Source organism: Antedon mediterranea, chromosome 3, assembly GCF_964355755.1.
Source record: "Antedon mediterranea chromosome 3, ecAntMedi1.1, whole genome shotgun sequence".
Lineage (NCBI taxonomy): Eukaryota > Metazoa > Echinodermata > Crinoidea > Comatulida > Antedonidae > Antedon > Antedon mediterranea.
This window is the reverse complement of record NC_092672.1, coordinates 23191429-23217857: the sequence shown is the minus strand read 5'-3', so window position 1 is coordinate 23217857 and position 26429 is coordinate 23191429. Positions and strand designations below refer to the sequence as shown.

Here is a 26429-nt window from a genome sequence, read left to right as displayed (position 1 = left end):
GATCCAACGTTAAAATCACATAGTATTTTTAACTAGAAATTTACGTTAATTTATCAATGTTGATCCAACGTTGAAATAACATTGTATTTTAAACTAGTAATTTACGTTAATTTATCAATGTTGATCCAACGTTAAAATCACATAGTATTTTTAACTAGAAATTTACGTTAATTTATCAATGTTGATCCAACGTTGAAATAACATTGTATTTTTAACTAGTAATTTACGTTAATTTATCAATGTTGATCCAACGTTGAAATAACATTGTATTTCTAACTAGTAATTTACGTTAATTTATCAATGTTGATCCAACGTTGAAATAACATTGTATTTTTAACTAGAAATTTACGTTAATTTATTAATGTTGATCCAACGTTGAAATAACATTGTCTTTCTAACTAGTAATTTACGTTAATTTATCAATGTTGATACAACGTTGAAATAACATTGTCTTTATATCTAGAAATTTACGTTAATTTATCAATGTTGATCCAACGTTGAAATAACATTGTATTTTTAACAAGAAATTTACATTAATTTATCAATGTTGATCCAACGTTGCAATAACATTGTATTTTTAACTAGAAATTTACGTTAATTTATCAATGTTGATCCAACGTTGAAATAACATTGTATTTCTAACTAGTAATTTACGTTAATTTATCAATGTTGATCCAACGTTGAAATAACAATTGTATTTTTAACAAGAAATTTACGTTAATTTATCAATGTTGCTCCAACGTTGAAATAACATTGTCTTTCTAACTAGTAATTGACGTTAATTTATCAATGTTGATCCAACGTTGAAATAACATTGTATTTCTAACTAATAATTTTTTTCAAACAATTATTATTTTTGTTTTTCAATGTTATTCCAACGTTATTTTAACGTTGAAATCCAGTTGCCATTTTCAAATGACATGTTTTCAACGTTGAAAAACTCTTGAAATTATGTTGTTTTTTCAAACAATTATTATTTTTGTTTTTCAATGTGAATTAAACGTTAAATTAAAGATAAATTCTATTTAATACTTAAATTTTTTAATACTAAGTGCGTTGCCATTGATGTTTCAACGTTAAATTAACATTAGATTTCAGTTGGCGGTTTATTTTATCATCCTTTATTGTAAAACAAATGATTATTGGTTATTTAGGAATTTTAGATTGGCAAATATTATTGTCTCTGTATAATACAAAAATGTTCTAGAAGTTGTGTTGAAAATTGAATGATCCCTTCATTCATGATATGCAAGATCAAATTTCATAAGATACGAGCTTGTCATTGGTTTAGTTTCGTTTTGATAAAATTTTGAAACTGGTGTCAGTAATTTCAGTTACTTCGACGTAGGCTAGGCCTACAGTAGTAGTGGTGTGTAGAAAAAAAAGGCTCATCATTGAAATTGTCAAATAAGTATGTTTTGAGGTAGGAAAACAATCTTTTTTATTTGTAATCTACTAATTTTTAAGCTTTGAGCTTGACTATTTTACCCTTATCAATAGCTAGCCTCTAGTCTAGTAGGCCACACATGCATAGCTAGTAGGCTATTATAGCCTGGTAGGCTAGGCCTAGAGGCTAGGCAGGCTGCCAAACTGATGAACTGAATTCACTCACTAGGCCTAGTGGAAGCATTTAGTATTATGCATGTCAAGGGCAAACATTTGCCTTGTCAAGGATAACTACAGTACTGTACTTATTATGGTTATAAAATGGTATGTATTACTAGGCCTTTTAGTTCAATACTTTCTTTATTCGCCGTGGCTAAAGATACGGTACCGTATTCTAACTTCTGTTTACTAAAGGTACGGTAAAATTGCATTACGTCATAACCAGCCAATGGGGTGCTGGGACGTGCGTGACGTCATCGTATAAGGACTTTGTGGATTTTTTTCATATCGCGAAAACAGTGATCAACCGCATTTTTTTTCTTTATGCTTTATTTATCGCTATTATCGCCGTCGTGTGTGACAAAAACTAAATGTAGCCTACGTCTGTTATTATTATTGAAAAGCCAAAACATGTTGATTTTAATTCTAGAATACAGAAAACTACGAAAGCCCATTAATGCCATTTGAAGTATATGTTTTTCGAACGTAATCCGTTCTAACGAATTAGTAATTCGTTCAAACGAATTGCAACATATACAACAAGTGCCATTTAAAGTATATGTTGTATTTCGTTTAAACGGATTACTAATCCGTTCAAACGAATTACTAATTTGTTTAAACGGATTACTAATTTGTTCAAACGAATTACTAATTCGTTACTAATTTGTTTAAACGGATTACTAATCTGTTTGAACGAATTAGTAATTCGTTTGAACGAATTAGTAATCCGTTTAAACAAATTAGTAATTTGTTTAAACAAATTAATAATTTGTTTAAACGGATTACTAATTCGTTTAAACAGATTAGTAATCCGTTTAAACAAATTACTAATCCGTTTGGACGGATTAATTCGTTTAAATTAAATTAAATTATTAATCTGTTCAAACGAATTAGTAATCCGTTCAAACCAATTGCAACATATACAACAAGTGCCATTTAAAGAATATGTTGTAATTCGTTTGAACGGATTACTAATCTGTTCAAACGAATTACTAATTTGTTTAAACAGATTAATAATCTGTTAAAACGAATTAGGAATCCGTTCAAACGGATTAGTAATTTGTTTAAACGGATTACTAATTTGTTCAAACGAATTATTGTAATCCATTTGAACAAATTATTAATTTGTTTAAACAAATTAATAATTTGTTTAAACGGATTACTAATTCGTTCAAACGAATTACTAATTTGTTCAAACAGATTAATAATCCGTTTAAACAAATTATTAATTTGTTTAAACAAATTACTAATTCGTTTAAACGGATTACTAATTCGTTTGAACGAATTAGTAATTCGTTTGAACGGATTACTAATCCGTTTAAACAAATTAGTAATTCGTTTGAACGAATTAGTAATCCGTTTAAACAAATTAGTAATTCGTTTGAACGGATTAGTAATCCGTTTAAACAAATTAGTAATCCGTTTAAACAAATTAGTAATTTGTTTGAACGGATTAGTAATCCGTTCAAACGAATTACAACATATACTTTAAATGGCACTTGTTGTATATGTTGCAATTCGTTTGAATGGATTACTAATTCGTTTGAACAGATTATTAATCCGTTCAAAGGAATTACTAATTCGTTATAACGGATTACGTTCGAAAAACATATACTTAAAATGGCATTAATGGGCTTTCGTAGAAAACCGTTTCAAAAGAGGCCTAGGCTAGGCCTACTACGCCTACTATAACCTCATTACAGTATATGAGTTTGTTTGTGTAGGGAAAGCGATGCCAGGCTGGGGCCAGCTGCATGTGTGCGCTGATTTCTGTGACTCGTTAGCCTGGGGCTACTGTCAAAATCATAGTATTTGAGGGCCCCTTTATTGTCTGCATTTGCTTGTTGTTTATGGTCACCATTGTAAACAAAGTTTAATAAAAAATATAGGCATAAATAGGCCATTTGGAATAAAAATAAAACCCTCATCTGCAGCGCACACACACCCACGCAGCCTGGCGCCGCCGATAGGAATTCTCTACACAAAACAACAGAGACGCGATATGAAAAAAAATCCAAAGTCCTTATACTATGACGTCACACACGTACCAGCACCCCATTGGTTGGCTATGACGTAATGCAATTTTACCGTACCTTTAGTAAACAGAAGTTAGAATACGGTACCGTATCTTTAGCCACGGCGTTCTTTATTTATCCAAAAGTATACATATATAACATTATAATAATATATATAATTAGTTGGCCTAGCTAGCTTTCTGCTAGAGTAGACTGTCTACAGTAGCTGCTAATGCTATTATTAGTGTTAATATACAAACACATGCTGCTAGCCTAGGACGGCTATTTGTTAAACTTACTTGCTTTCTTTATTTCAGATTGTAGGCCTAGCTAAGGCCCTGGCCTATGCCTAGCTAGAGTACAAAATAATGAAGTACATGTAGGCCTATAATCTTTTCTATGTGAATCAAACGAGAAAAATCTAATGGATGATCAATATTTTTATATACAAAAGGTTGGTATTTATAGTTCTTAACTTTAATATTGAATTGAATAAATATTACGCCGTCGTTAGGATTCCGGCACCGCAACTCAACTTCTCATCGTTAGGGAATCCGACACGCTATTGCGCATGCCCAGAGCGAAGTAATTATAGCTTGCACTAGTGCCACAGACCGCGCACCACATTACCCGAGAGTCGGAGTGTTAACTAGGGATGTACTGTGTAGCCAAAGATATCTTTGCTGTGGCCTAGTTAGTCGGCGCGCGGGGGAGAGAGCGATGGATGAAACTTGGCCTAGGCCATACATGAATTAATAATTACGCCACGCGTTAAAATAATTATTATGATATTGATAAGAATCAGCTTGCGTATTTCAAGAAATGTACGAAAATGAATAGCGTAGCGTTGCGACATCGACTTCTCCCGAACAGTTCTGTTTTTTTTTTTTCAAATCCGCACGGCGGCTGCTGTCAACAAATCAACTTGTATACGATTGCATGATGTTAATATGTACAGTATAAATGCGTTATATGAAATCTTTTATTTTGTACTTGAAAAATCATAAAAAATAAAACTAGTCATGCAATTATTATAATTCATAAATATATAAAGTTTATATATGAATGAAGCAAATTTAATTACGAAATAAATAGGCCCAATGGTCACATCTAGCTGGTAGGCCTACTAGTATTAGTAGGCATGTAGGCCGGCTAGTTCGCCGTGGCGCAGCTATTAAAATGATCCATCGCTGTAAAGCTTGGTTCCCACTAGAACGTAACGCAAGGACATAAACGCAACGCAAGCGTTTTAACCAATGACAAGCGAAGTTATAGACAGTTAGCAATCACAAGCGAATAAGCCATCGCTTGTGATTGGTCAATTTACTTGCGTTGCGTTACGTTCTTGTGTTGCGTCGCTAGTGGGAACCACGCTTTGGTCTGTTGTAGACAAAAATCGCCGATTACCTTGCTCTGGGCATGCGCAATAGCGTGTCGGATTCCCTAACGCTGGGCAGTTGAGTTTCGGTGCCGGAATCCTAACCACGGCGTAAATATTAATACAGTGTTGCAATATTATTTACATAAATTGAATTGATTGCATATGTTACGTGTAAGTGTGAAATGATGTTCTGAATTGAATTTTTGTTTATGTACAGTATGATTTTTGAACAATGTGTTAAAGATATAATTGAACTGAACAATTTTTTTTTAAATGTTTTGTTGAATATGCCGTCACTATAGAGTTGTTCACTTTGACCAAAAATTAGATTTTTAAAAATGCATTTGTACCTTAAAAGGGGGACAATTTAAACAAACAATTGGTTTTTGGTTAAATGTACTGTTTATTTTGTATTTTTGTTAAGTGAAATCTTTATTGTTTTTGTTTATTTTCTACGGCAAGTGAATATCTAAATTGTTAAAATTGCAAAATGGCAAGGTATTCAAAGTATGATTGTATTAATCTTCATTGTTCATATTTTTTGGGGACAATAAATCTTTCAACAATTAATTTTTTACTGTATTATTTTTGTTTAAAACTACAATAACTTGATTGAATTTGTTTCAGGTTTGGAAAAATAATATTGCCACACTTTTGGAAAGCATAGGACAATGTCAACACAGGAATCGAGGCAACTGTTTATTGACTAATCGGAACAATGCAATTACAGTATTGTGTTATTGCCATCATTTGGACTTCTGCAACATTAGCACAAGGCACCTGTGACGTGTGTTGTATTTATTGTGTTTTACTGTAATCAGCCAATATTTATAGTTATTCAATCATGTTAGTTGGCAAACATATTACAAACTGGTTATTTGTATATTTTTTATACTTAACATTGGTACCTGAGAACTGTCAGTGAGGATGTACATTATTTGATTGTTGCTTGGATTTTGCCTGATGATTTGATAACACCTGATTAAATGTTATTTTATGTTTTTATAGAAATTAAAGATTAGTAAGGTATACAGTATTTATAAAATGTCTCTATTGATGGATTCTGCGACGTAACAGTACCTTTACTACTAACTACTTTAAAACCGTTGATTCAAATTGGATATAGTAATTCAACAAATCAAATTTTAACGTTAAATCTATGTTTAAATTTACGTTGATGCAAATTTTCATTTCAACTTAATTATTACGTTGTTTCAACGTTAATAATTTCAACATTGAATCAACATTGATAATTTCAACATAGACATTTTTACGTTGTTTCAACGTTGATAATCTATGTTGAATCAACGTTGACATTTTTGTTGAGGCAAACTTTCATTTTCAACCATTTTTTCAACGTTATTTCAACGTTACTTATTTTAACGTTGTTTCAACGTTGATAATTTCTATGTTGATTCAACGTTGACATTTACGTTGAGGCAAACTTTCATTTTCAACGTTATTTCAACGTTATTTCAACGTTACCTATTTTAACGTTGTTTCAACGTTGATAATTTCTATGTTGATTCAACGTTGACATTTACGTTGAGGCAAACTTTCATTTTCAACCATTTTTTCAACGTTATTTCAACGTTACCTATTTTAACGTTGTTTCAACGTTGATAATTTCTATGTTGATTCAACGTTGACATTTAAGTTGAGGCAAACTTTCATTTTCAACCATTTTTTCAACGTTATTTCAACGTTACTTATTTTAACGTTGTTTCAACGTTGATGATTTCTATGTTGATTCAACGTTGACATTTATGTTGAGGCAAACTTTCATTTTCAACCATTTTTTCAACGTTATTTCAACGTTACTTATTTTAACGTTGTTTCAACGTTGATAATTTCTATGTTGATTCAACGTTGACATTTACGTTGAGGCAAACTTTCATTTTCAACCACTTTTTCAACGTTATTTCAACGTTTGCAGATAACGTTGAATTAACGTTAATTCAACCAATTTTTGCCCACTGGGCCCCAGACTTGACCTTAGCAATAACAATAAGCGAGCAGCGTTTTTTGTAAGAAATATTCTTGTTTAACCTGTTTTGAACGTCTCTTTTATCTACTACAAGGAATAATTTCGCCAGTGTGGCATAGCAAAAAGCTATACAAAACAACCTTATTGCTACACATTTCGAAAATTGTGTAGCAAAAAATACAATACAAAACTATGTTTCTCGACTAAATCAGTTTGATTAGCAATTTTGCTAAAATTTTGAAATGAAATTTTTCACTGTACTACAGACTCCTACTTTTAATTTTAATGCTAGTCGATATATGATTTCTATACTGTACTTACTGTTTATTACAGCTCATACATAGTTGCTATTCTCTTGAGGCTCAAGACGACCAAATAGAGACAGTTTGATATCCAAGTACAACTTGTAACTAGAATTTAATTCTAGGCTAGGTACAGGCAATTATGTAGGATAATGCAGGTCAGGTGCAATAAATCTAGCTAGGCCTAGGCCCCAGCTAGTTAGGCTAGGCTAGGCCTATATACGGCGCCACTGCAGTTTCGCACCACACTGTTATATCTTCGACTTCTCGCTTAATTTTTTTTCTCACACCCACATCATACAGTTTTGGGCCATTCTGTAACATGTTCCCATGATTTAGCCACCGTTATATTACCTTTATCACAATAAAAAATGCCTTTCAAAACCGCTCTTTTTCCGCGAATACTTTGATCGAACTGTGGCCATTTTAGAATCAGAAAATTGCCAGAGCAGAAATCAATGTATGTTTTATTTTCTGTTTTTATTTTTAAACTGCAAAGAGTGGTTTTTATAACGAACCAGCTGTACATATCAAAACGGCGACGATATGAGTCCGTACATAAGGACCTTTTAATATGAATAATAATACTAATAATGAAATATTAATTTAACCTCTATTTCACCAGCTGAAAACATTCTTGCCTTTCAAAACTAAATAAGCCTATATATATTGTGTAATCGTATTTTATAACACTGCCTTCTATAGTTTCTACATTTTTTTGGGGAAAATGAAGCATACATTCTGGCAATTAAGTGATAAATATAATAAGATGGCGAACATTTCGCAGTGTGTTGACAGCGAGTTCAGTATGGTTTAAAATGTTTGAAAAGTATTGTTATTTAAAAAAAATTACTTCGTAAGTGGTCGAATCGTATAAACATGTTGCATAATATTATGTTGTGAGTTTGAAAAAGGAAAGTTTTGGTGAGAAATCAAAGATATAACGGTGTGGTGCGAAACTGCAGTAGCGCCCTATATACTACTATAGCCTGGCCCTAGAGTAGCCTCTAGGCCTAGCTAGGCTAGGTAGGTAGGCCTGGGTAGGGTATTATTGGGTGCAGGTCAAGTCGGCCCCAACCGTCTCGGCCAAAGTCAAGTTGGCCCCACGTCAAGTCGGCCCCAAGTCAACTCGGCCTCACGTCAACTCGGCCACAATAAAATATGGAACGCAAAAAGTACTTAATGTTATTATGATTATTACTAGGCTTAGGCCTATCCACTCTAAAAAATGAAGAAATAAAAAATATAATATAATTAAATAATATCATATAAAAAAATGAACTCATTGCCGATATGAATAGAAGTACCCGCGTGTTACGGACGGAGGCCTACGTTTCATCACATTTGGCCATAGAAAAAATGATCGTACATCGTTTTTGTCCATGCTTTGCGTTTTTAAAAAAGGGGAATCCCCCGGTCAGCGAAAACACATAGCAGTTGTAGATATCGAAAAAGCTGCCAAACGCGCAGGGAGGCGCAGCTACGAATTGTTTTCAATTGTGCAATTTGAAATTTTATTAAACGTAAATAAAGGAAAGTTGGTGAAATCATTCCTATTTTTTTTGCTAAATATATTATTGTCTAAATATTAATATTCATTATAAGTCAGAATTATTCATAGTTAAAAAATTTTGAAGAAATATTATTTTATCAATCCCCTTCATTTGCACTTTTTGCGTTCCATACTTTAATGGGGCCGAGTTGACCGATTATTTTTTGGCCGAGATGACTTGAGGCCGAGTTGACTACGGGCCGACTTGACTTGGGGCCGACTTGACTTTGCCCGAGACGGTTAGGGCCGACTTGGATCAAAATCGTATTATTACTATATTAGGCCTAACCTAAGTCTAGGCCGGTTATCACAGTAAATTGTTTTTATTTGCTGCCCGATCGTCTTGGGCCCAGAAAACGTGGTCCCAATCGTCTCATGCGTTGGCCCGATCGTCTCATGTGTTAGGAACCAGTTTGGTCTCTATCGTCTCATTTGCTGGGCCCGATCATATTAGCGCAGGGCCCAATGCGGTAGTTTTATGTTTGATATAATGGTAAAATCGATAACGTTTTATTTTGGTTCCGATAAAATCGGGTGTTCGGTATGGAGCGTTGCTGATTGCTGGTTCTGGTCAATATTTGTCTGGTACTATAAGGGATGAATGTTTATTTAGGCCTAAGCTTTTTGAGCTATCCTGCAAAATCTTTTATAATTGTATTATTTGTAATGTCAGTAATTTATGTTATCACTTTCTTTTGTATGTATTTTTTATGATGATTTTCTAATCAATTCAAATCAAATCAGACCGACTACACTTTTCTGCTAACCATTTAAATTCCTAGCTAGGCTAGGTCACAAGTGGTTATATGTTCATAAAAATTTGTTTGTAAAAATTTGGAATTTCGCTATTTTTTTCAGATTATTACTAAATCTAGGCCTAGATGCTTTCCACCCCAAGTTAAAAAGAAACCAGCATGTCGTTTTAAAAAGGTAAAGGAAAATGCTGTTGATATTCTCTCTGTCATGCATAGTAGTATAGTAGACGAAGTACAAGAAGCATTAAATGAAGCAAAAAACAGAGATATCCTAATATTAGCTGGAGATATGAATGCAAAAACGGGGGACAGCCATCATGATTACCCACAATGTGTAGGAAGATATGGTAAAGGAAAAACGAACAATAATGGAGAAAGAAGAAAATCACTAGCAGCTATGGCATATAACAAGCTGAAGCCGTCGCTAGAACACAAAACGATGTCTATAGACGTGAAATCCCGTTTGTTTGACGCATACAGAGCAAGTATTTTCTTATATAACAGTGAACTCTGGGTACTAAACAAAAAATTACAAGAGAGTATAGATATATATCACAGGAAAATGTTGCGAAAGATGATAGATATTAAATTAACAGATAGAACAACACACTTGTTACTTAACCTAATATTTCTGTTCGTTGTGCTGAACTGTTTACGTGAGCGGTACTTAGCTGGTAGATACCACACTCAGACTGGCAACACACTTGAGCGGTACTTAGCTGGTAGATACCACACTCAAACTGGCAACACACTTGTTCTTAACCTAAGTTTTTCTGTTCATAGTGCTGAACTGTTTACGTGAGCGCTACTTAGCTGGTAGATACCACACTCAGACTGGCAACACCCTTGTTACTTTAAATCCTTTCAAAGAAACTGGACATTTTGATGTTCATATGATTCATCGTTACCATAGTGATCAAAAGGTAAACAATGATTCGCTAGTATACTATTGATTTTTAGGAAAATTTATATGTTGGTGACATCACTATTAAAATCTTGACTTCACTTTATCTTCAATATTGGGCAAAAATATTAAAATGTCCTCAGTTGCACTTAGAAGTGAGAACTTAGAGATATATGCAGAGCTCCTCTGAAAAGATAATTGTTTTGCTGAATATGCTATTTTATGTCACATAATACTGTAGTTATTCACTTTGACCAAAAATTGGAAAAAAAACATTATTTACCTGAAAAACTGTAATTTTTTAACATTTGGTTAAGTTTAACCATTAATTTTGTCTTTTTTTAAAGTAAAAACACTATATTTGTTTGTTTTTATTTCTTTAAAATGAATAACTTTTTTAAAACAGCAAAATGGCTTGATTTTATTAATCCTCATTTTCATGTTTTTTGGGGAATATACATCTTTTTATTTTATTTTTTTTCAGGCACACCCACCACATGTATTTGGAATTGCAGAAACAGCTTTGTGTAATCTTACTAGAAGACTAGACAAGATTAATCAGTCAATAATTGTCAGCGGTGAAAGTGGTTCTGGAAAGGTAATTCAACAATTTCAGTTTTACGTTTGTTTTCACCAATGCAATCAGAGTCAATTTTTTACCTTTAAAACCATTTCTTGTTTATTTTGAAATAATGGAGAGGCCCAAACTTAAATAAAAATAGAGAGGCTAAAAGCATGGACAAGTAATAGAGAGTGCTATAATTTGTTTTTACTGTTTCAAAGGACACTGTTACAAAATCAGCATTTATTGAATGTCACATAAATGCTTGCCAGACGTGCAAAGAGGGAATGTTGGCAACCCATTTTCACAAATGCAGTTTAGTCAATATTTTTTGTGAGCATACAAAAACGTTTGTTATTCTCTGTCATTTATTATTGTTTTATTACAGACATGGAATGCAAGATGTTTACTAAAATATCTGACAATGGTGGCAGTATGTAACCCTGGGTAATAAAAATAAACACATTAATATCATTAAACAATCTCATGTATGTAAAATTACAGTTTTTATTTCATCATAATTATAGATTTGTCTCTGTTTTGTTACTTATTTGTGATAACTTGTTGTCTTTTTTGTTCATAGTGGTTTTACACCATCACCAGCAGATTGCATTGAACGTAGAATATTAGACTCAAATCCTATTCTTGAAGCATTTGGTAATTATTATGTTTATCTTTAATAAAGTACAGTAAGATACACATGTCATTCTCAAATGTAAAAACATCTATGTACTGTTATGGTCCTAATAAAGATCGCTAGAAGTTGGACCTTTATTTTTGTTAAATATACAAAATCAGAATTTTTAAATCATATCAATATATCAAATTTTCTATATTCATCATCATTATCATCAACAGATAAAGAAAAAATAGAATAAGAACAGTCGATAAAGAGATGAGAACCAAATAAAAATGAGCATAATGATAGTGTACCATTAAAATTACAAGAAAACCAGGGAAGAGTTAAATTAAATTGTAATTTAACTCTTCCCTGAGAAAACTGAAATATAAAAGTCAATAAATATCATACTGATTTAAAAATAAATAAATAAAGCTACACCTAACCTAAAATTGATTAACGCTTTATGTAAAATGAAATTTAAAATGATAATTTAAAGCAGTTTGTGTACTGATTTTACATTTTGTAATTCCTGCATAATCTTTAACCTTCAGTCATGGTGCCAAAATCCTTTAAACTCCTAATATAATATATAGGCTAAAACTGTTGATCAGCAGTGGCCAACTTACAGTATGTTCTAAATATGAATTTGGTGAGATTTTATGCTCAAATTAAATTTTTGGCAGATTTGGTATCATTAAGACTAGTAGAATTAATTGCAATTGATGGCAATATTTGATGGCCTGCACCAGTATATATATATACAGTAATATTAATCTTTTGCCACCCAGTACCCTACACCTCCCTACAACTCCATCTCTGTTAGACAACTATTATTTCATTTTCGTAGGCAATGCTAGCACAACCAGGAATCACAATAGTAGCCGCTTTGGAAAGTACATTCAGCTACAATTCAGTCGGTAAGTTTCATACATTATTTTTATTTGTCAATGTTCAACCAACATACTGTATACAGGCCATGCATTTTGAGTTTCTACATATGCCATTTTGTGTGTCATAGCAGGGAAGAATGAAATTACACACAAGAGGAATTCTTATTTTAACTTTACAATTTTGTTTTCAGTGGAAATCATGTTGTTGGTGCTTCTATTCAGACATATCTTCTTGAGAAAACTAGAGTTGTTTATCAATGTGATGGTGCCAGGAATTTTCACATCTTTTACCAAGTTAGTATTAGTTATGTTTCATTTTTGTGTACCTTTAAACCGGATAACCAACTGTTTAACTTAACTGCTGGAAACTGTGATACATTTGCATATTTCTGTTGCCATGTTTCTAAAGTGAGTAGGCTAATAGCAAACATATACCCTTTGGTTTTAATCAGGTTGTTAAAATTCTACTGATATTCACAGGGGCCTGTTTTTTTGTTTGTTCTGCGCATTTGTGCTTTGTCCTGGTATTTAACTGACCGTACACCTGTTTGAAAGTATCGAAGCGTGACTTTTTTTTTCTCACAAACTTGAGATTGTACTAATGATAGCACCGTCAACTATACAATGACAATACTTTTCCCGTGATTTCACAAGGTTCGTGAGTAAATATGAAAACATGTAATAAGTCTGGAGATCAATGTAGGCAGATGTGAAAAGGATCTTTCTGGTACTGATATTAAACATCTTGAAACAAAATTGTCACTTTGTAATATTTTGTAATATAGCGCAAGAAAGCACTCACTCTACTAATGTTATCAAAGCATGAAATATATTATTAGTTTATATTATTCTCATTATTAGTCTTTTTAATAATATCATTAACATTTCTTCTTTCAAATTATCATAGATGCTGTTTGGCGCAAATGAAAGGGAAATGAGGAACTGGTTACTACCAAATGTATTGAGTTCAGACAACTTAAACTATGTGAAACTAAACCGTTCAGAAGATGCATGTAATCAAAAGGATAAACAAGATTTTATAGTTACAAAGCAAGCAATGTGTAATGTTGGACTTAGCAGGTCACAGCAACAAGAATTATTTAAAGTAAGAAACTTTTACTTAATTAGTTAGTAAGAAATTTCTAATGTTGGACTTAGCAGGTCACAGCAACAAGAATTATTTAAAGTAAGAAACTTTTACTTCATTAGTTAGTAAGCGATGTCTAATGTTGGACTTAGCAGGTCAAAGCAACAAGAATTATTTAAAGTAAGAAACTTTTACTTCATTAGTTAGTAAGCGATGTCTAATGTTGGACTTAGCAGGTCACAGCAACAAGAATTATTTAAAGTAAGAAACTTTTACTTAATTATAACTGGTTACTTAACAAACATGTTTTACCAGGGAAGAGTGAATTCACTGGTAAAACATGGTTAAACTTAGTGGTGATATTATTAGTAACTGAACCAAAGCAATGTGTTTAGATGCCTTGGTTGAACTAATCCAGCACATGTGGACAGTAAACATCAGTGAACTTTTACCTAGTTTTTACAATTATGATAGTATATTGATTCAAAACAACTTTTACAAATTTATGGTAATGAAAACCATATGGTAGTACAGTATATAAATAAGTGATAATAGACTTTGATGTTTTTTATACATAAATCTAATAGTAATGTTATAATTCTATTTTTTGAATTATTGAATTGAATTTGAAAATGTGTTTATTTGTAGGTTCTAAGTGGTATACTTCATCTTGGAAATATAGAGTTTATTAGTGATGATGTCACTGGACCATGTGAAATTGATTCTGAAAAACAAGGTAAATGATATCAAGGTTATGCTGTTTAATTATTTTCTGTATTATACCAATAAAAAGATTGCATACAGTATTTATAGTTTAGCTTAAAGTAGTTGCAAGCTTTAAGATTGCATACAGTATTTATAGTTTAGCTTAAAGTAGTTGCAACCTTTAAGATTGCATACAGTATTTATAGTTTAGCTTAAAGTAGTTGCGACCTTTAAGATTGCATACAGTATTTATAGTTTAGCTTAAAGTAGTTGCGACCTTTCATACAGTATTTATAGTTTAGCTTAAAGTAGTTGCGACCTTTAAGATTGCATACAGTATTTATAGTTTAGCTTAAAGTAGTTGCGACCTTTAAGATTGCATACAGTATTTATAGTTTAATTTAAAGTAGTTGCGACCTTTAAGTTTTAATTGGTTGCTTTTTTTTATATTCTGGATCTTTTTTTTTTCTATGTAATTCTTCTTTACACAAATTTTGCTCGCAGCGTATCTCTAATTCTGGTCAACATAAGATTGTATAACTTTGTCATATGATTGACCTGTAGCTGTATATGTGCAAGAAAATTTGTTACATGACTTTACAGTCGCACAGCGTAAGTTACGCGCGATTTTATGAAATTGTATGGTTGATAATAAATTCTGAACAAAAATTTATTTTTCAATGAAACTTTACAAAAGTGTATTTAATAATATGGAACAATGTTTAACATGATAAAAATGGCAAGCTATGCAAAATATTAAGTGAGTACACATATTTGAAATTTTAAATTGCGCAATTTCTAATTAATTTTGCATACATTTCTGGCAATTTTAAGCATTTCAAAATTTTCAAATTTTTTTGCGTTTTGCGCACGCACTTGTGCGCACAGCTCGTACAAAGAGTAGGAAAATGGTTTTTGAAATTGATCTTCGCTTTTCATACTGTACCTTCTGTATCAGATTTCATTCATTTTGATGAACTTTAATTGCAAAATAACGACGCATGTGCACGTTAAACTTTAATAATCATGTGCTGAAGAATAGGTAATTTAATGCAAATTTGTGCAAAAATATACCTATTTTGAATCGTTATAGCTCCTCAGAGTGGCTGGTTACCCCCGTTTTTTTAAATGTATTATGGAAGCTAATGAGTTGTAGATATCAATTCATGTACAATTTGTACCTACAGGATGTTCTGACGTCACCATATGGCCACTCAAATTTTTAAAATAGATTTTTTTTCTCTTTTGTTCTAGTTAATCCAATTTAGTAGAGCGCATCGCGCTAATGCGTACCCCATTTTCTCCTAGATTTTAATAAGTTCTTTCGCAATCAATTCTTTTTCACATGAGTTACAACAAATTTAATTTTTATTGCGTCATCATACAAAAATATAACATAAGTTACTTAATTGCATCTTTACCTAGTATATTTTAATCTGTTATAGCTCATCGTAATGAAAAGTGACCCATATGATTAAAACTTATTATGAAAGTTGTTGAATTGTAGATTTGAATTCATATACATATTGTGTCTATCTGATGTCATGACGTTATTATATGGCCAGTTGAATTCAAAAAGTCATATTTTCATCTCTTGCGTAAAAGTTCATCGCGTTTAAATGAGAGCGCATCTCACTTTTACGTGCCCAAAATTCTTCAAATTTGTCTTAAAGTAATTATTTAGATAATTATCTTCTAAAATAGTTATCTTTATACTGTATGTCAATTTGATGACGTCATTGTGTTTATAATTGGATTTAAAAGATGGGTCTCGTAATTTCGTCTACAGTATGTTACACTGTATATAACATATACATTGTTTTCTGTAAATACTGTAATATGCTGTATGACACAAAATAGGTACAATTCAGCACTGTAAACATATTTAATTCATGTCATAGGATGGCATAATAATTGTTGGCGTTCATATAGTTTAAACATAATATGTGCAAGTTGCGTTTGCGCGGATAACCCGAGCTCGTCAAAGTGACGAGTTCAAATCTAGTTTAGTTTTCATTCTTTTTTGGTTTTATTAGAATTTTTAATCTATATTAAATTGGCATTTATTTATTATTCAAAAAATTCTATCAACAGTTTATATATCTTTTTAGTATTTTTTAATTTGTTTTTATTTCTATCATAATATAATATATGAGAAATAACTAAAAACAGACATAAGGAATAGCTTAATATTATTGTAGGTTGGTAAAAAAATATCGTTATTAATTATGTCATTTTAAAATCTTTCTTTTGATAAAATATTTCAGCCAAACAGAGATTTTATAATTTACTAATTATTCAATATATCATATTTTTATTTATTAATTTTTTTCAATCTTTCTTTAATACATTGGAATACAAAAAAAAGCAGACATTACATCACACAGAGTAAAAATAGAAAAATTATACATAATCAATTCACCTATATAAACACCCTCTTATAAACTTATGGAAATACAGTTGTGCACGTCAAGGCACAATATAGAGTGATACAAATCTATGTTACAGAAGATTATCGCAGGCTCTCCACTCTTCCCATTCTTCGGCTCTATTATTAATCAAACATCTAAACTTTTTAATTGTAAAGTAATATTTTACAAAGCTTATGAGGCCGGTGGATGAGAGGAGGCCCAAAAACTTAGTTATATATATATAAAACTTTAGTATTGACAAAAGTAAATTAATCCTATTAGATGGTGTGTATATATATATTTTTTTATATCATATTGTTGTACTAATAGTACTAATACTATTGATGTTGCTTCATCAGGAGTTGACACATCTGTTAATGCTGCTGCACAGTTACTTGGTCTTGATGTTGATGCCTTAACTAGATGTCTTGCATTCCGACAAATCACTGCATCTCACAAGCGTAGAAAGAGTGTCTTTATGAAACCTTGCTTAAAAGATGAATGTCATACAAGGAGAGATTGTCTTGCAAAGTTACTCTATGCTTGCCAGGTATTTTACAAACATTAAAGCTATATTTGTTTGTAGTGAAAGAAACCTATTTACTCTTTTGAAAATGATCTTGTGCAGTATTTGCCTTTTTACTGACCTGTTATACATTCAAAACAAACCCACAGAAGATGTTGTACAAATCCAATAACTTGTATTTGCTTCCCCATATGCATGCTGGTCTGCACCGAGGCGGATTGTCCACAACAAATCGTACATACACCTTTAAACATTCACAAAAATTAAATAAACATACATTACATGCAAACTCTAATACATAGTCACTTTAATTTCATTTTTATTCTGCCTAATCTCTCTTGCTGTCATGGTCTGACTTTTTTCTTTCTGCCTAATTTCTTTCTTTGTCATGTAGTTAGTATGTAACAGGAGAAAATATTTTCATGCAAACGTTTTCAACCCTGCTTTGGTTTTACCAAAAAAACTAGCTTTGAAGACTGACTAAATTATGTTTTAATGTTTCAGAGTTTTTGATTGGCTCGTTGGATTCATCAATGACAGTACCATGGCCAGGAGTTGGCAGTCTTACATTGGTCTACTGGATGTCTACGGATTTGAAAGTTTTTCATTTAACAGTTTGGAGCAATTATGCATAAATTATGCAAATGAGAAGCTTCAGCAACATTTTGTGCACAACTTCCTCAAAGCAGAACAGGTATTCCAACAAACTTATTTTCTATATATAGAGTATGCTAATATACAGTTGGTGCAACAGTGTTTTATTAGCACCATATAAGAGTGATAATAACAACAGTTCTTTTATTCATTAAAAAAAATGGAGAAAAATAATATGGCACTTCTTTTAGTTGATATCAAATGAATCTTGTAAACAATTAATAATATCAAAGTACTAGTATAATTATAATACAATATAAAATGATAATAAGATAACAATAATAATTAAAGTTTATGAGAATTATCTTTCACTTTTTTTATCTAATAGTGATAATGATGAACCTTTATAAACATAATCATACTGCTGATTAAATAGTCATCTTTATATTATTTTAGGATGACTGTCAATCTGAGGGAATTCCATGGCAATTTGAAGACTTTACTGACAATAAAACATGTCTTGATGTTATTGAAGGCAACATCAGTATATTTGCTCTCATGAATCAAGTAAGTGTTGCTATTCCACTGACAATAAAACATGTCTTGATGTTATTGAAGGCAACATCAGTATATTTGCTCTCATGAATCAAGTAAGTGTTGCTATTCCACTGACAATAAAACATGTTTTGATGTTATTGAAGGCAACATCAGTATATTTGCTCTCATGAATCAAGTAAGTGTTGCTATTCCACTGACAATAAAACATGTTTTGATGTTATTGAAGGCAACATCAGTATATTTGCTCTCATGAATCAAGTAAGTGTTCCTATTCCACTGACAATAAAACATGTTTTGATGTTATTGAAGGCAACATCAGTATATTTGCTCTCATGAATCAAGTAAGTGTTCCTATTCCACTGACAATAAAACATGTTTTGATGTTATTGAAGGCAACATCAGTATATTTGCTCTCATGAATCAAGTAAGTGTTCCTATTCCACTGACAATAAAACATGTTTTGATGTTATTGAAGGCAACATCAGTATATTTGCTCTCATGAATCAAGTAAGTGTTCCTATTCCACTGACAATAAAACATGTTTTGATGTTATTGAAGGCAACATCAGTATATTTGCTCTCATGAATCAAGTAAGTGTTGCTATTCCACTCACAATAAAACATGTTTTGATGTTGAATATTGGGGTGTCGTAGTTTGTCTTTCGATTAAAATACAAACAATAAGTTTCTAAGTCATAGTTTTTCGCAAGACAAAAAATAATGGTTGAAAAAGACAACCTGTATTCTGTAGTTTGTACTTATTATTGAAAGATAAACTGCTGTACCATGAAACCATGCTGCATGTATGACAACAAAAAGATGAGTTGTCCCAGTGCTGTATTAAGAATTCGCCTTTCTCAATCGTAGTACAGTATGTCGTAAAATAATAACTCCTTCCTATTTTGAATTTTACATTTTGAAAAAAAAGTGGTTTTTACCCGACAGGCATAGTTTGTCTTTAAAACCATAGTTTGTCTTGATTGCCCAAATCAAGAAATAAACTGTAGTTTGTAAGAAGATAAATAATGGACTTTTGAGCCTAGTTTACACTAGAAAACCTGCTGCTGATGTACTTTTGCACCTCAAGCTTAACCCTAATATTCACCTGCTGCACATCAGTGATGGTGAGTGACCTTATGCCCAGTGAGTTAGGTGCAAAAGTACAGTAACACCACAACCAGTTGCAAACTGATGATTATGTATGCAGATGACACAAATGTGTTTTATAGTCACAATGATATTACTCAAGCTTTTGATACAATGAACCAGGAGTTATCTATACTTTCGGACTGGTTTATTGCTAACAAATTAACGCTAAATGTAAACAAATCAAAATATGTTATATTTAAGGCTAGAAATAAGTCAGCTGACACTACCTCACTAGAATTGAGGATGGGAAATGAATGTATAGTAAAAGCTACTGAAGTTAAATTTCTAGGCTTATTTCTGGATGAAACTTTATCGTTTAATTATCATGTAAATGAGGTAGCAAACAGTATTTCTAGAATAATTGGTGTCTTAAACAAAGTGAAGTCTATGTTATCAAGTAAAATCTTGTTAACGGTATACAATGCACTTATATTACCTAGAATAACGTATGCTATCACAGTATGGGGTGCTACTTCTGCTACAAACTTAAACCGTATACATATTCTCCAGAAAAAAGCACTTAGAAATATTTGTCATGTTCATTTTATGCATCCTTCTCATCCACTTTTTATTTCAACCCAAACATTAAATATTTTTGACCTTTATACGAAACACACTGCTATATTTATGTATCAATATAAACATAATCTATTACCTGAATCATTTAATAACTTATTTAGTACATCTGCCTCATTCCATAATTACTCAACTAGAAACAGGTCAAACTACTGTCCACAACTAAAACGCACCAAAGTCGGACAGCAATGTATTTCCTACCAAGGAACACATATTTGGAACAATTTAACAGACTATATAAAACAATCCCCCACTTTAAGTTTGTTTAAACAGAGATTAAAGAAATATTATAACAATAGAAATATTTAAGTTAAGTAAATCACATTATGTTATTTTGGTTTGTTCTTTTTGTTTGTACTAATTGTTTGATCTTTTTGTTAGGGTTACATGCTTAAAGCACTTGTGCTTATTTTGTATCCCATTCCATTATCTTATTATTTGTATTGTATTTGTATATGTTTTTATTTTGATTATGGAATAAAAATGTCGATGAATTGAAATTGAATTGAAACTACAAGTTGTTGTGCTTAGACTGTCCATCTAAGATCACAATCATGTTATTATGTCATTTACTTTCTAATTGCAAGTTTATCTTGTTTATAGCAATGCAAGTTAAACAGACATTCAGATCCAAGTTCATTTTGTGAGTTTCTTTATGACACCATCAGCAGTGCAAGCTTATCTCGTGCACATATATCAGTGACATCACCAGCTTTTGTTGTGCATCACTATGCAGAGAAAGTTACGTACCAAGTGGATGGTCTAATTGAAAAGAATAAGGTAATATACTTACAACTGAAAGCCAGTTTTACAGTATATTCACAAAAAAAGGGGGTTAGAAGTTCATAAATAGTTTCTCAAAGCATTACAATTATGGAATAGTGCATCTGCTTCGTTTAAACTCATTTCTCATAATCTTATAACTGAAAATAAATACCACAGTAAAATGTATGAATGGCTGTTTGTAGCTATAGGTAATGCTCTATCTATTATTATGCTCTGTTATCGCAGTTCAAAAGGTGATTCTCTATGGAGAGGGAACCAACAAAATAGCGACTTTCAATCGACCAATCAGATATGCCCTACGCAGTACGCACTGCTATATGCCTGTTTTGAGCCTATCTGCGTGAGAACAATACACAATGCAGCGTGTTAAGCGTATAACCGTGAACGCATTCTATATGATCCTCAAATACAAAAATGCTAGATTACCTAGAATTTATTCATTCCATTGCGATTTATAAATCTTCACTGTTCTTTGACAAGAATATGTGAATGTATTATATTAGATTATTATTTGTTTAGATTTGATGTGCAGTGTACACAGGTGAATGTTCATTTACTAATTAATCTATTGTGTATCATTTGATGTTTTTAGGATGGTATTCCAGCAGAACTTGTAGATTTGCTTAAAATTAGCAGCAAGAAGTTTGTGCAACAATTAGTTGATGCTAATGTTACCAGTTTACAGGTGATTGATCTTATCATTTGTTTTTAAACACCATAGTAACACTATACTAACACCATACTAACAATGTAGTAACACCATAGTAACATCAAACTAACACTGTAGTAACACCATACTAACAATGTAGTAACACCATACTAACAATGTAGTAACACCATACTAACACTGTAGTAACACCATACTAACACTGTAGTAACACCATACTAACAATGTAGTAACACCATACTAACAATGTAGTAATACCATACTAACAATGTAGTAACACCATACTAACACTGTAGTAACACCATACTAACAATGTAGTAACACCATACTAACAATGTAGTAACACCATACTAACAATGTAGTAACACCATACTAACAATGTAGTAACACCATACTAACAATGTAGTAACACCATACTAACAATGTAGTAACACCATACTAACAATGTAGTAACACCATACTAACAATGTAGTAACACCATACTAACAATGTAGTAACACCATACTAACAATGTAGTAACACCATACTAACACTGTAGTAACACCATACTAAACTCTAGTAACACCATACTAACACTCTAGTAACACCATACTAACACTGTACTAACACTATACCATTGCTTTTAAAGTTCTGTCTTCATCAATGTTACATCATGAAACTTTTAAACAAAGAATAAATGTGTGATATTTATAATGCCTTTGCATCAGTTATGTTAATAGTTCTGTTTAACACGTTCACTGCCACGGCGTATTTATACGTCAAAAATTGCGTGTCGCTACTTGCCAAGACGTAATACTACGTCAAAATCGTAGCACTTTTGTATTGTATGTAGAATCGCTGGCAGTGGTGATTGGAACAGGAATTATCGCATGGCAGTTTATGAATGATGTACGTAAACGATAATCTAAAAATAAATGTCATATGTTTGTTTGTGTTTATTCCCTCATGCATTGAATATGGTTGATACGATGGCGCCCTCACACTCAATATAATCATCTCAAACATGTCATAAATTGCGCTAATAGTAAATAAAAATAATAAAGGATGAAATGATTCAGTGTGGTTTACTGTTTTTATCTCTCGATGATAGGTTTGACCGATTTTAGCGCGGAAAATCCCCGACGTATATTTACGTTCCTGGCAAAGTCAATAAAATTGTTGGACCATTGCCAGTGACGTATTTATACGTCTCAACGGTTTTTCCCGCCATCGTATTTTGAATGACATCATGATAGTCTGTGACCAGATGTTACACTTTCAAACTGTAATTTAATATGTAAACGGGACTTGGCACTGGGACAGAAATTACGGAAAATGCCTTGGCAGTGAACGTGTTAACCTAAAATAGGTTAATTTTATGAATTTTTTTCAGAGTCCAAGTAAAACAAAAGGCAAAAAGACTACTACAGTGGTATCAAAATTTAAGGTACAGAATCCTGAAAGTTGAAACTCATTCAAAACTTAATTTAGACTCTTGATGAATTTAGTATGGAAAAATAGCTTCAAGACTGAGCTCTTGCTTTAGAATTTAGATAGGTTTTTTTGCTTTGTTGTTGTTTTTGCTTTTTCTTGAAAAAAGGAGAAACAGGGAAACAAGGCCTTTTATGGGTTATCCTCAGCATCCCTGTTTTTGTATATTGTTGATGTTTCATATTTTGTTTCCTGTATATTATATTAATTGTAATTTATCTGTAAATTGTTTTTTATGATGCTGAAATAAATCAAATAAACATCTGCAGGATCACTCAAATTATTTCTTCCCAATTTTTTTTTAACTTCTGTTGAAAATGTAACTTATAATAATAAATATATGCAAGATATTTTTTTTTTTGATTATCAGACATATTTCCTCAATCCATTTTGTATTTACTTATACTTATTTTGGTTGATACCATTTAGTTTTTACATGTAATCTTCGGGGTAACAATCTAACAATTGTATCTTATATCTTAGAATTCATTGGACAGTCTTATGGCTACTTTACATGAAACAACACCTCACTACATCCGCTGTATCAAACCAAGTCTTGAGTGTCAACCAGACAGCTTTGATAACGCTCATGTTATAAATCAACTACGTGCTTGCGGTGTTCTTGAAACAATTGAGATTAGTGCAACAGGCTTCCTTACCAGGTCAGCTTACAGCTATTGTTTTGTGTTCTTTTTATACTAACAATGCACCCATCTATGACTGGTTGATACCCTAGTTAGTTAAGTTCACTTGAAACAATTCAGATCAGTACATTGGCTTCCCTACCAGGTCAGCTTACAGCTATTTGTTTTTGTTTTTGATACGCTGGCTAAACATTTTCGATATTGAATAATTAAGCAAAAACCAAAATCGTGCGTCGTAATTTGTATTTTTATTGTATTTTTTACTATTACCAATCAAATAGCTTGCTCTAGGACTTAATACTAAAAGATGAGGGCGTATCAATTTGATCTCTAGTGCGCGTGCGTACAACTGAGGGACTAGTGCTGTTCCACCGTACCACACCGAGAGTGATATTGCTATCCAATCTAGTTTGAACAATACCATGAAAGCCCCAGTGGTCTAATGGTTAGGATATCTGCATATCAAGCAGAAGGTTCTGGGTTTGAATCTCAGTGGGGGCAACTTTTTCTCATTCTCACAGATTTCCTCATCTTTATCGTTTCAAATTAATTAATTAAATTTCAGTATATCACTGGGCGGTATAGAATTTATTCTGTGCCTGTGATGTTTATAATATATACTATATATATCCCTGTACATACTGTACATGTTGAACACCTACTAACATACTTGCCAGTGTGTTGTTTGTTATACTTGATTCTCAACGATAATGACAATTTTCTTATAGAATGTTGTACAGTGATTTTCTTAAGAGGTATGAATTATTAATAAGGTCAAACTCAGAAGATGTAAAAGATTTGGATACAAAAAGTAAATGTGCTGTTATTACGAATCTGGTTTTAGCTGAAGCAGACAAAGAAAATAAAATGAAAAGCTTTTTGTTTGGAAAAACAAAGATATTCCTAAGAGAGGGACAGGTACTTAAAAGTAGTTTAATAATAATTTAATTATTTTATATTTGCAGTAGAATAAATTAAATTTTAATTAGTTTAAGTGAATATTTTATGGCAAAGGAATCATTAGCAATTATTTGACTTTATACGGTCATTTTTCGCCAAGGTAAGGTGAACTAGGCAGTCTTATTACTTAGGCAAGGTAAGGTGAACTAGGCAGTCTTATTACTTAGGCAAGGTAAGGTGAACTAGGCAGTCTTATTACTTAGGCAAGGTAAGGTGAACTAGGCAATCTTATTATTTAGTTCCTCGAGAAAAATATCATTCCCTCTGTGATGTCAATTGTTATATTTCACCTCTAAGCAGGCAATATCTGTATAATATAAACCTTGTCAGTAGAGCTGAATGAGTGTCGTGAAATAAACATTTATTTTTTAAAGTAGTGCTACAAGAATATTTTTGTAGTATAAGATATGAAATTCACCAAAATTGACTAAATAATTATGTAAAATTGAGGCATTTTTGTTTTTTAAAAAAGTATATAAATATAAAAAAAGAAAAGAACAATTAATTTGACACAATTTAAAAATACCATTTTATTAAAAATTATTACCCATTAATGTGTGTAAGTCAATGAAAATCAGTAAAATTGCTATCTTATAACATGAAAAAGTTGTAGCACCAAATTATAATACTGTACTTTGTTTTTAGCTTGTCAGTGTAAAAAAGTAAGTAAGAATCTGCATCATTGTATATTTATTATATTCCGTTATTTTTTATTTAGTTGGATAAACTTGAAGTTGCAAGATTGAAGGAATTCAATTTAAGTGCTGGTGTAATACAGATATGGTGGAGGAAGATCCTGGCAACCAAAAGTAAACAAGAGGCAGCTGTGGTCATCATTCAAGCAGGTATTGATTGTAATAGTGTTTTGCCAAATATCTTGCAGGCATTATGCTGTTACCAATTACATTCTTGACTTTTATTCATTTTAACATTTTTAAAGTGGAGCTCCACCCAGAAAATTACTATTTTTCATATATTTCAACTATTATTTAAAAATATCATCCCTTATACTTCATATTTTTTTGAATTTTTTTTCAACGAGTACGATTTTCTTGAAAATCACGCCTTTTTGCGTTTTGGGGGGATACCTTGTAATTTCCTATTATTTTACATGCAAAAGGGGGGTATATTTGAATAATCCTAAAAAATTCATTTCTTCACCAAAAAAAAAATGTATATTGATGTAATTTTTCCAGATCTTTCTATTTCTGGTATTTTTATCACATATACATTGCGCAATTTTGCGTAAATAGACACTTTCCCCCGTTCGGGTCCAATTGGGTTTTTTATTTTGCTAGGGAGTACGATCACGTGACATTTTTCACAATCACACTACTGCAGCTGGCGATCTGTTATTTTGTCGCGATGTTATTTTTGACGGGCGAAAAGTATATATTAAAACATTCTGAATGTGACCCTATTATGTTTCACAGTGTAATAATGTGATTATGAGACTATTACTAAAATGTCAAATTTAACGAGATTTGAGAAAGACGTGGCTATATATTCAATAAAGCTAGGCCTAGGCCTACTAGAGTGTAGGTATGTACCGATGCTGCTTGGCCTCTAGATAGGCTAGTAGGCTGACAGCAGTGAAGTTTGTTTTGCTGGCACCCGACCTTGGCCTACCCATGGGCCATGATAGGGTGCCTGAATAGTTGCTTTTCAGTCAGGTCTAAGCTTGCACATCGCTTTACTACTCTTTACTACTCTTGTTCTGTA

At 31.9% G+C, this 26429-nt stretch overlaps 1 protein-coding gene across 1 annotated transcript; it reads left to right on the top strand.

Moving 5' to 3' along the window:
- The first annotated feature begins 10887 nt into the window (after nucleotides 1-10887).
- LOC140044167 (unconventional myosin-XIX-like) lies at nucleotides 10888-25640 on the top strand. The gene is made up of 17 exons (XM_072088645.1): nucleotides 10888-11099; nucleotides 11452-11510; nucleotides 11647-11720; nucleotides 12533-12602; nucleotides 12767-13016; nucleotides 13483-13680; nucleotides 14311-14398; nucleotides 17138-17321; nucleotides 17806-17998; nucleotides 18355-18465; nucleotides 20784-20960; nucleotides 21559-21670; nucleotides 22262-22311; nucleotides 23006-23059; nucleotides 23587-23765; nucleotides 24476-24665; nucleotides 25426-25640. The coding sequence occupies exons 1-17, from the start codon at nucleotides 10941-10943 to the stop codon at nucleotides 25618-25620; spliced, it is 2343 nt and encodes a 780-aa protein (XP_071944746.1). The 5' UTR covers nucleotides 10888-10940; the 3' UTR covers nucleotides 25621-25640.
- Nucleotides 25641-26429: the final 789 nt, after the last annotated feature.

Excerpts from the sequence above, each read along its gene's own strand:
- LOC140044167 (XM_072088645.1), top strand. The coding sequence starts at position 10,941 with ATGTTTTTTGGGGAATATACATCTTTTTATTTTATTTTTTTTCAGGCA. Across the intron at positions 13,681-14,310 it reads AGCAACAAGAATTATTTAAA|GTTCTAAGTGGTATACTTCA; the intron begins GTAAGAAACTTT and ends GTTTATTTGTAG. Across the intron at positions 17,322-17,805 it reads CTTGCAAAGTTACTCTATGC|CAGAGTTTTTGATTGGCTCG; the intron begins TTGCCAGGTATT and ends GTTTTAATGTTT.